Here is an 11,557-nt window from a genome sequence, read left to right as displayed (position 1 = left end):
TATACAACCATCTCCTCAAAGTACCCTTGTCAAATATTACAATCTCTAGTATTTTTCTGGCACTTTCCCACAAAAAATAAAAATATTTTTCTATGCAACTGTCTATTTATTGAACAAAGGTCCCAGCATTAAGAAGCGCCACCAATGAGCGTAACGAAGAGAGTCTGACATCGCTTTCGATGAACAAGGCAGGGGAGAGAGGGGGGTGGCACCAAGGTGACGGGGGAAAGTTGCAGACTTTTTTTTGGTTCAGTAGCAGCACGTGGAGAAAGGAGGGGTCTGAGACTGGAATAATGCAACCTGTGAGACAGAATGGGAGGGAAACGGCGCTCAGGTTTCAGCCCGACAGGGGGTAAGGGGCCGGACTGATATTTGGGAATATACGAAGATTCATTGAAGGCAACGGGGACATAAAACTACAGAATCTGGCCCGAAGCGGTCGGTGCTGACATTCTGCTGCAGGTCCAGGTTCTGCCGCTGGATTCCCTCATTGGTTTTTGGGAACTGTCAATGTCGAATGTTTCGGTTTTGTAACTGGGGACACATACACTAAATACTGCGAGAAGACCTCCGATATCTTGGCACTTTCCTTTCTCCCTCGTGGGCACTGCGTGTCTAATATTTAGACATGTTCAGCTTTATGGATTCGAGGACTGTACTGCTACTTGTAGCAACCCAAGTGTGTCTATTAGCCGTTGTAAGATGTCAAGAGGACGACCGTAAGTGCTCGTTTTATTTCTCTCAAACAGCTGAAGTTGTCATAAAGTGCATTTTCTTTTACAACAGGTTTATCTTTAAGTGCAGCACCGGCGCTTTTAATGGCGTAGTGCTTGTGTTGCTGCTTGTTGCGTGATTTGGTTTTTCCCTCGCTCCTTTTACGCACAAAAGTTTATGATTGTTTGGATACTCTGTTGCAGGCAAAGTATGTTGACTGATGATATTTGTGGACTTTCTGTCTTATAAGTGTGCTGATTTTATTGTAGCTGCAGGTGCGATACAACTCAAAAAAAGCTGAGTTGTGGACGTGCGTAAAAGAGATGTAATGGATGGAGAGATGTGGCACGTTTACGCAAAATAACGCGCACTTGGCAGGAGACGTTAGTGTTCTTCTTTCTTTGGAATTCTTTTGAATGAATGTGAATTCGTTGTTACAGTATTTATTCATTATTGTTGAAGTTTAGACTCTGAAAAGTGAAAATCCTAAAGATTTCGATTTTAATCCCCTAAAGTGGAGCCAAATGATTTACCCTGCCTCCCCCTCCTTTCTCAGGTTAAGCTGCCAGACACCTGTGGGTGCTTTAGAGGCCTTGACGGGCTCTCGTTTTAGCTGCAGATTCACTAAATTTAGAGGGTGAGAGGGGGAGGGAGTGGGCAAAAAGTGAAAGGTGGTCAGGCTCAAGGGCCTTTGGTGAGAAAAGTGTTCACATTCCATTGCTGTCAGAGGGCATCCAGGCGAATCCTGGCTTGTTGGGGCGGAAAGGTGGACTAATAACCCAAATTTCACTAAAAAGGGTTTTTATAAGCAATTACTTAAATATTTTCTCTATTCAGAATCCATTTGCCCTTATATCAGTCTTCATGCCTGCAGACTTTCTACCATCTCTGCAGTTATTTGAATACAACTGAAATGTGATAATTCCTCATCAGTATTGAATTCACCATCCTCAACGGGCATTTTAGCGCAAAGGTACGCCAGCAGATTGGAGCCAGAAATAATGTTCCATGTGATATCAGGAATTCCATCTGCATAAAAGATTACCCATAAACTGTGACAGTCAGCCCAGGGAGATAGGTGATTGGAAAAATACAAAGGACTTCTATAAAGCAATGCAACGGTGTATTTTCCAAGAAGAAAATGGGGGAAATACTCAAAGCAATTGCAAGTCTCAGCTTACCCTTTCAGCGGTATAGTCCCCTAAAAATAATGTCCTTCTTTCCTCTGCATCAACTGGAGACATACATGTAACTGAAGTGGTAAAGAGGTCTGATTGTGACATCAGCGCAGCCGGCTCAATGGCCCCAAGTCACTCAGAGGGGACCGGGGTTCTTTAACCATCAGTTGTGTGGCTATGACGGAGTCCCTTAAGGAGGCGAGGAGCCCATGAAGCTAATCAGGTGAGAGGAGAAGAGGCTGAGGGCCTGAAAGTTACTGACTACAGTGAAAACAGAGTGGACTCTACTGTCCTCGAAGTACACCTGGGTTCACTTTACTATTTTCATTGTTCATTTTACTTCCCTGGAAAACAGTATGGCTGCCAACACATGGGAGAGGAGACTTACAAATGATCCTCAGTGACAAAAAGCCAGCTTTCTCCCAACTCTGCAGTATACAGAGGAGCCCTTGTCCCAGAATATCAGGAGAATCTTTCATATTTGTGAGCCAATGAAAGGACAGGTGCAGTCTTTTAAAAAGTGCATCCAGGCCTGTTCATGTCAAACCTGCAAGGTATGTGCATGCAGGATGACATTTTTCTTCTTCTTCTGTGGTGTGTTTGAATTGGCATCAGACACAGCGTTGGCTTCCAGAGGGGGTTTAAAGTGTGCCCCATGTTTATACAAGGCGATAGTTTGTGAATTGCCCACTCTGTCCCTTTTCAGAAAGACCTCATTCATTGCTGCTGTGGTCCATCAGGTTACGTAGACTTAAGCCTTGCTCAAAGGTAAATATCGCTACTGTCCTTGCTCCTTCTCCTCTCACACTCTCGGCAGTCCGAACCTTGAGGCTTTTCGGTTGGTGGGTCTTTCACCCCTCAGTGCAAGTTCAGAGGCTACAATCAGAGCATTTCTTTGAGCAACTGTTTGTCCTTCTGTTGACTTTTTAGGAAGCTGTCAGACTGGAAAATAAACTGGGATATGGCAAATTACTGAATCCATTCTAACATTTTCTTGAGTGGTGTCATTTAGAGCAAGTACAGTAGCTGTATTGAAACATGCCTCCATCACATCCAGCGGTGTTCTCTTTGCCAAGATGTGGTCTGAACAATCTAAACATCTTTCATTTACTGAATGAAAAGTCTGTTTGGGGTGTCTCCCGCGATGTAAACTCGCCCTATATTTAACTTGTGGAGGAATTCAGGCACATGGTATTCAGCTCCTGGGAAGTTGCTGTAGGTGTCCTGCAGGTCTTACTCAGCTGTGATTCGGTGATGTTACACTGCCCCCCAGTGACTATTTGAGAGGTTACTTGTTTGTGAATTCAATAAGTTGTCTCCGTGTTGGTTATTGATGAATGAAAGGATGGAACAAGAGATTGTTGCTTCTTTTAGATGGCTTTTGGGATGATTTTTATTTAATAGTCGTAGTGTGTAGTTTATTGACAGACCAGGAAGAGAGGGGAACATGTATCAAGGGGTTAACAAGAGATGCAACGATTAGACAATTAATCTATTAGTCATTCGACGAATAAGAATTCAGAAATTATTTTGAAAAATGTTAAATTGTTTAAGTCATTTATAAGCAAAAGCTTTTGGGTATAAATGAAATGTGACGATATGACGTTTATAAACTGAATATTGTTGGGACTTGGACTGCTAAACAAGTTTACTATATCTTGAGCTATGAGATATTTAAAAGGCATTTTTCACTATATACTTTGACTTGTTATAGACAAAATGATTAGTTGATTAATCAATACCAATACAATCGGCAGAAATAATTCTTAGTTGAAGAACTAATGCAGACTGTGACACCCCAGAATATTTGTTTAAGTGTAAAAATGATGTTCATTTTTAAAAGTTAGTTATTATAAGTTGTGTCATACATGATCAAAGTAGATGATCACAGATCAAGCTCAATGAAATGTCAAATGTAATCATTTTCAAGAAGAATATGTCTTTGGATTCTTTATTTATTTCCTTAGATTCACACTTTGAGGTACCTGTTGATGCACTGCATGTGTTTACCACCTAAACAAAACATCATTTACTCTGCTTCATATCTTTACAACATGTTATGAGTAACAGTAAATACGCTAGTTGTTGTTTATGAGAAACACATTGCAGTGATTGCATTTCATACCTGATGCATAATATCCTTTTTCCTCCCACCATCGACCTGCCCTGGCCTCTGTGTGTCCCTCTGTATGACCTCACACACAGAGGAGGATGTCATTAGCTGTTTACAAGATGGACAGCGCTATAGCGACAAGGACGTGTGGAAACCAGAGCCTTGTCGCATCTGTGTGTGTGACACTGGAACCGTCCTGTGTGATGAAATTGTCTGCGAGGATCTAAACGACTGCCCCAAACCTGAAATCCCATTTGGAGAGTGTTGCCCCATCTGCGCAGCTGACCAGGCTCCACCCATTGGTCGGAATTTATTTATCTCACACCTCTCATAAATAAATTACTCGACAAGATCATGTTGTTTATTCTGGGGAGAAAAGGAAACATGGGGTAATTGGTATTAATCAAAGGTTTTCCATTAACTCTTTAACCCGTAATGGATTGAAAAGGACCGATACTATATTTAAACCTTTGATTTTAATACAGTTTTCTATCCCCAAAGCAAACAAATGATGAGAAATAAAAGACAACAGTGACACTTCTGACCAGATTTCAGTGAAATGCTACCTCAACGTCATTTTTCCATTCACCTTGGCTCCATCTTGTTTGAATATTCTCTCTATGAGTATTATGAAAACATGTGGAAGTCATTAAGGAAATACCTCAGTCGAGCAGACGCGGCCTCACATTTCTTCTCTATATCCTCTCTGAGAATTTCTGCAAATCCAATGGCAAGAAAAAACGGTGACACTCTTCTGAGACTTTTGGATGGAGCTATTCACCACATTTAAAATGGCCATTTTCTCCTGAGAGGTCAGCTTTGGAAATACAAACACAATACAGTTGGGGAGCATACGTGAAATCAGAAGTGTCACTGTCTGCAATGCATGCGTGTTATTTCTATCAATCTATCTTTCATTAAAGGCAACATTAAGTGATTAGTAAGAAGTGTGTAACATGTACAGCCGAATTTAAGTTAACAACTACCTTAGAATAGGGCTGGCTATTGAACAGTAATACATTTTTTGTATTGATCAAAATGTATTGATTCCACTGACGATCAAAACACTGTCAAGTGGCATTGAACATCTGTTTACTTATTTTGTGACTTGATAGTTCTTGATTATAGTTTATGGAGGTAAATATCCTATACGGCGACTTGAACTCAATTTTCAGAAGTTTGATTCTTTTGATAAATGAAGAAAACTATTTTCAATGATACCCAGCCCTAACCTAAGAAATAGGTAACTCATGATTTATCTATATTGCTATTTAACAATGCTTATTAGAAAGCTTTAAAATAGTCAAACCAAAATTCAGTGATGGCCTCCATCAGATTGAATTATCTGAAATTGGCTATTACAATTATTTTGCTTCCTGCCTTTCCCTTTTACCTGCAACTGTTTTGCTTCTGCTTCGAGCTCTAAAGATGGTGATTCAACACTTTCAATCCTGATGGGCTCTTCGGGTGCCACACATATGATTTGGTGGTGGTCGTTATGTAGTTTAATTTAAATTAAGATAGTACAATTGTCTATCAGCGCTTGTAGACTTCCTGGGTTTTGTGTGACCTTCATGGATGGTTTTTATGTCATCCATTAGCTAACTGTCATCTGCTTTTTCCCCTCTGACCCACTTGATCACATAACAGGAGCACCTGGAGGCAAGGTGAGACCCTGAAGGATATTAAGATGCTGTGTGATCACAATGCTGTGTGTGTGTGTGTGTGTGTGTGTGTGCGTGTGCGTGTGCGTGTGTGTGTGTGTGTGTGTGTGTGTGTGCAAAAGGAAGCTCACCAGCACCTGCAATTAGATGTGCATCTCTCCCAGACTCCCATCAGTGCTGCAGGACTTCCCTGTAGTTTATGGATTTACATGAGACTTTGATGTGAAAGAGCTTTGCCAGATGGATCATAGTTATTTCCTCCTCAACACTGTGTGCCATAGTTATGTATCTAAGGATACTGTAGGGGATACTTATTATCAAAATGCTGCCATTTACCAGTTCCCTTAACAGTTCAGATGTGATTTTTAAATAGTTTCTCGCAAGCAGGGTTATAAAATATGTGGAAGAAACATTTTGGGGATTCTAATCCTAATTGCTGTTTTTATGCTTCATCTTTTCCACATCAGGGTCCGAAAGGTGAACCCGGAGACATTACCGATGTAAGTTGACACCACACAACACTAAATAATACAACTCACAATTCTCACCTGAGAATGTTCTTTTGTGAATTGTTGAATTGTTTGGAGTTTCATGTCTGAGATAGAGATTTATTTCATCATTACATGAAACAACCCCTTATTGGTAATCACTGCTGGAGGAAATATTCAGATCCTTTACTTCAGTAAAAAGTAGCAATATAATGCGATAGTAATAATGCATTGATGTATGTGTCAAATCTTACTGTTAATTTGAACTATTTCAAGTTCTGTTGGGCAGTTTAATCCACACCAGTGCATCATATTTGACAAAAAATGATATGCTTTATTTGAATGTGCAAAGTAATTAGTTCTGAAAGCTGTCAGATGAAGGGAATAGAAAGTACAACAGTTTGAGCTAAGAGGTAGTGGAGAAGAATAATCAACTATTATATGATAGAAATACCAAAGTACCTCAAATTTGTATTAAAGTAACTTACTTTTGACTTAGTTTCATTCTATCACTGTTGCTAGCACAATATCTCTGGCAGCGGATTTGTCGAAAAATAGTTGATCGTAATGAGAGGAATACAAATATAATGTTGTATTAATACCACCATCCTAAGAAAGAAACTAGGTTGAGTCAAAGAGAGAGGAGGCAGGTCTGTTGCCCAGTCGTCAGGAAGACAGCCAAGCACAATAAGGCCTCCATACGATCCTCCATAAAGATCCCCAAAGGCCGGCGGAGAGAAAAAAGTAAACTCCCTGCGGCTGCAGCGCTGCACATGAAAAGGCTTTATCCCTCCAGAGGGAATACAAATGCATTGCCGGAAATAAGAAGGCATCGTCTATTGTATGTTTCTTAGAATGCTTTGCCGAAGAGATTATCAATCAACCAGCTTGCTCTGATGGAAGAAATATAAAGTGATCTAAATGTCACGTGTGCAAATACATCTGGTAAATGTAAGCGTTAGAGGTCGGCCTTATTTAGCCTTTAGTCCGTGCTAAAATTAAATGACCTCAATGATTTTCTGACATGTTTTCTTTTCTCTTTTTTTCTACCCTTTGCTTGACCAGGTTGTAGGACCAAGAGGACCAGGTGGCCCAATGGTATCCCACAAGTTCTGCATCGATACACCTTTTCTTTGAAAGCTTTTACAATGTGTAGAGATAATTTAAGATAGAAACAGACTGCATTGAAAGTACCCATATTGGTATTGCATTTATTTGCATTTATTTGCCTGTTGCAATGACAGGGAATCTGCTCTGACATAACAGCAGCAGGGTTCACAGCGGTTTTCTGCAGCTCGGATGTACATGAGATAACACCTGAAGTTACCGTCTCCCTCCCGTTCACCAGGGCCCACTAGGAGAGCAAGGACCCCATGGACCGAGAGGAGACAAGGGAGAGACGGTCAGTTTGAAAAAGGAGGGAAAAAAATCACTCCCCCGTCATGTCGTTTTCGCACCAAAAAGTAGACTCACAAGCGGCTCTTTTCAGATGTACAGTAGGTCCCATTGAATCTGGCAGCTGAAGGTCTGTAGGGGGTGAGGAGGGCGCATGGGGTATCTGATGCTGCTGCCTGCAGCTCTGCAGAATGGGAGCCTTTCACTGAGCCGCTCAGTCGAACTAGTCATGTGTCGTTTCCATTCGGCCGTGTGGTCTACTCACATCTGGGTTGTTTAACAAATGTGGGACTGTCGGAGACTCGTCATGTAAATCTCTGCTTCTCTCTGGGGGTCTCAAGTCACTCAGTGGGGGAACTTAACGTCGCCCCACAGTTGGATGTAATAACAACTGCGGGAGAGGAGTTTATCTCTTGTACTCATCTTTTTAATGCAGATTTAAGGACAATGCGAGTTGACTTTTGGTTAGCAGAGGTTAAGCAGCCTTTTAGGTCCACATTCTTTGCTCAGGATTCGCTTGTATTTGTCAAAACATGCTCAGAGGAATGCCAGGTAGTCTGATTTGGTCTGATAAATCATCAGCATGCTCGACATGTAAGCTTTGTATCTTGCTGGTGTGAGTATTAAAGCGCTTTGTTTCACCTTTAAATATCTGGTTTGGTTGAGTTCAAAAAGCAGAACTCTCTGTCGGCGAGAAGCCGGTCAGGTGCCGTCGACTTTACTCCTGGAGAGCATCGGTGTCGTTTGGAGAAGGTTCAACTGAGCATTTAGCTTCTGTCAGCGGTTTCTGACCAGCGTAGTCGAGTAGTGTGTCGTCTGCCAGCAACTGTGTCATGATTTATCCTAAGCACTAGTCAGTTCAAATATTGTCTCAAAGGCCTGAAATGAATCAAAGGTTACTTATTATTTAACACTTTCCTGGAGTCATGAATGCTTAGAAAGTTAGTGGTATTTGAACTGGATGAATTATTACTCAATGATATGACTTTCATTTGGATTTCATATCAAATGTGTGTTCTTAGTTGTCAAAAATCACATTGCACAAATCTAAAATAGAAGCTGCTTTTTTTATTACGGCATAAATTATTCGTAGATGAATCAGTAAATTAATTAATCAAAAGCTGTTTTGATCTTTCATCTTTTAAAGTAAAAACACCAGATATCAGATTAATCATCTGGCAATGAGTCATTGATTTATTTAAATATTATCTATCGATTTCAGGGAAGCCTTGGTCCTCGTGGCAGAGATGGTGAGCCTGGCACCCCTGGAAACCCCGGCCCCCCTGGACCTCCAGGACCTAATGGACCCCCTGGCCTTGGTGGAGTGAGTATCCCATGACAAAAAGGGGTGGGTGAGCATTCACTGCAGACATGGGAGCTGACAGGTGATGTAAGGCCAAGAACGGCCTCATTTGAACTGGGTGGAATAAGCAGAGAGGATGGGAAAGTGCAGCAAGGAAAGAATCCAAGAGCACAAAAGATGTGGGAAATGTCTGGCGTTGGGAGGAGGCAGAAGGACAACAGCGAGTAGATGCAGAGAGAGACTCAATCGAATGCCTCTCATTCTTTGTAGGAGAAAAAATAGGGAGGAGGTAGATTAAGGCGAGGGGAGGTAGAAGGGCAGGAGGCAGTATGGTCGACTTGGGGAGGGGAGGGGAGGGAAAGGAGCTTTTTGGGGGGAGGGAAACAAGGAGACTCTTTGTAAAGGAGAGAGAGATGACTCCTGTCCACATGCCCTCTGTCTCTCCTCTGTCTGCATCAGGATTCACATAATAAGCTCTGCCGCTCACATTATATTAGAAGCCCTCGTGCCAAAATGACACGGCATGCTCCTTCATTTGGTCTTGGCCTTCCATATATTCCAGCGAGCTGCTTCGTCCTGCAGTCAGTGTGACCTCAAAGGCTTGATTCCACTGAGATGTCATAAATATATATATCTCTAAAAGGCACATGAACAACCTGTCTTTTATTTCGCCTTTTCCAGAACTTCGCCGCTCAGATGGCCGGTGGTTTTGACGAGAAATCTGGCGGCGCACAGATGGGTGTGATGCAAGGACCAATGGTGAGAGGGCGATGATGAGACCTGCTGCCGCGCCCATGTTATTGTCGAGTTGTCTAGAGTTGGCTGCTTATTTAACTGCCTGGATGCTACGATCTTGGAGGCGCGAGGAGCAAGGAGACTTTCCGCCTAAAAATCCCAGGTGAAGATCTGTGCTGGAGATCTTTGATGGAAACTCCCACGCTTTTACCTTTCTGGAGGAACCCAAAGAACTTCCTTCGATGAACCAGAGAATCTTCACACGGTGACTAAATATGAAAACTACTAAATGGACATCATCATCATTGTCATCGTCATCGTCTTCTCTAACCATGGAGGATTTAAAGTCATGACGAATGAGAGGAGGCCGTTTCGAGATAAACCACAGCGATTCGTAGCATCGGCCATGTTTTCCCCCCTCCTTTGTTCATGGTCTACGTTCCACAGTGTTGGAGACAAGACACCACAGAGTTCTGGCTCCTGGAGGAAAACAAACACTTCACATGGAGTACAGACGAGTCATTTTTTTGCATTGAGGAAACAGCCATTGGTCATCTTTATATGTCAAGCCCATGAAAAGAGAAACGCTGCTTTATCGCATGGCAGCGTGCATCGCGCTGGGAGCTATTTGGCTTTGGAGAGCCACAGAGCAGCTGGGCTCTCGAAAGCAGAGACACTGGGCAGAGCGTCAGCTCAGCAGAGCGTTGAGAAGCCAAGAGAGAGGGCGGATTGATCCGATCCCAACAGCTAGCAGCCGTTTTTGTGCCTTCACTCCTCCGGACTGTCCTTCCACATGTCTGTCTGAGAGCTCTGTCCTTTTGAAGCCAGCTCACATTTACTTTGGCTTATAAGTCAGGCTTATGACCCCTTATACACCTCCTCATATCACCTCCATACCATACACTCCAACAACGCACCAACTCAATAGATATAGAGAACCATTTATACGTTTTTACTCGCTGGTTGAAGGCTTCCCACACCAACTATAAGGCGACGTTCATTAGTTTCTGGGGACCACTGTGACGTTTGCTTTGGCTGCCATCCTTGATTTGTTCAGTAAAACCACGATGCTAAATTGTGGGTTCATAAAAGCAAGCCTACTGAAAGGAATATGTCTTTATCCAAAAGGAAAAGTTGTCACAAACAATCTAAATTGAGCTGTTTTTTCAGTGAGAAACTTATAATTCTGTGAGTCTATATTGAAACCAACTCCTATAGTCTGATCGTTTCTTTAAAAGGTGATTTTGTTAAGGCAGACGTGGAGAAAAAGCTATGGCTTTCTGGCTCATCGCCTCCACAGAATGTGATTTGGTCTTGTTGGGCAGCGATGCATGAAGTTGAAGTATAAATTGCTTTGGCGTGTGTGAGATTAGGAAAAGAAGTTATCAGAGAGAAGTTAGTTAAAGAGATCTCATCTCCTTTTTAATGCTTGAAATATAACATTTACACATGATACATTAATGCAACAGTTCCGTTTGATTTTGTTTTACATTCAATGACAAAGTGTAAGGAGTCATATAGAGTACAAACTCTCCTGTAGAGCACTACCACTGGTGACCTTTGAACTATAGAAACACGCAACGGGTGGGAAAAAGAACTGAGAGAAGAAGAAGGGGGCGTTGACAGAAAAAAGAAAGAGATGGAGAGTGAGAGAAAGTCCAAATGCAGCTGAGGAATTTCAACGATTTATGGATTTGACAAGTAGAGCCGTTACATTTTTGTGTAGCTTCCAGGCAAAGCAGGTGATATTGTCTTTCTAGCTTCAAACAGAATTCAAGTTCTCAAAAATACAATTGAAAATAAATACTAATTGTACACTTTGTGTAGTTAAACACTTTGTATTTCTTAAGGATTTGATTGAATGTCGTGAGCCTGACGTTGTGTCCTTTGTCTCTTTTCTCTCCCTCAGGGCCCGATGGGTCCCAGAGGACCACCTGGCCCCAGCGGATCACCTGTAAGTACCTCCT

The 11,557-nt window shown here is 42.1% G+C and overlaps 1 protein-coding gene across 2 annotated transcripts in view; it reads left to right on the top strand.

Moving 5' to 3' along the window:
- The first annotated feature begins 367 nt into the window (after positions 1 to 367).
- Positions 368 to 11,557, top strand: part of col2a1b (collagen, type II, alpha 1b) — a 45,437-nt gene continuing 34,247 nt past the window's right edge. Inside the window, exons 1-9 of one of the 2 annotated variants that reach the window (XM_056438134.1) lie at positions 368 to 719; positions 4,098 to 4,307; positions 5,656 to 5,672; positions 6,137 to 6,169; positions 7,223 to 7,255; positions 7,506 to 7,559; positions 8,775 to 8,876; positions 9,537 to 9,614; positions 11,500 to 11,544. In XM_056438134.1, the coding sequence (XP_056294109.1) occupies positions 629 to 719; positions 4,098 to 4,307; positions 5,656 to 5,672; positions 6,137 to 6,169; positions 7,223 to 7,255; positions 7,506 to 7,559; positions 8,775 to 8,876; positions 9,537 to 9,614; positions 11,500 to 11,544 (663 nt within the window). In that variant the 5' untranslated portion in view covers positions 368 to 628. The remainder of the gene's footprint in view (positions 720 to 4,097; positions 4,308 to 5,655; positions 5,673 to 6,136; positions 6,170 to 7,222; positions 7,256 to 7,505; positions 7,560 to 8,774; positions 8,877 to 9,536; positions 9,615 to 11,499; positions 11,545 to 11,557) is intronic. The other variant, XM_056438135.1, reaches the window with a different exon arrangement.

Source organism: Pseudoliparis swirei, chromosome 18 (genome assembly GCF_029220125.1).
Source record: "Pseudoliparis swirei isolate HS2019 ecotype Mariana Trench chromosome 18, NWPU_hadal_v1, whole genome shotgun sequence".
Lineage (NCBI taxonomy): Eukaryota > Metazoa > Chordata > Actinopteri > Perciformes > Liparidae > Pseudoliparis > Pseudoliparis swirei.
This window is presented reverse-complemented; position numbering and strand designations above follow the sequence as displayed.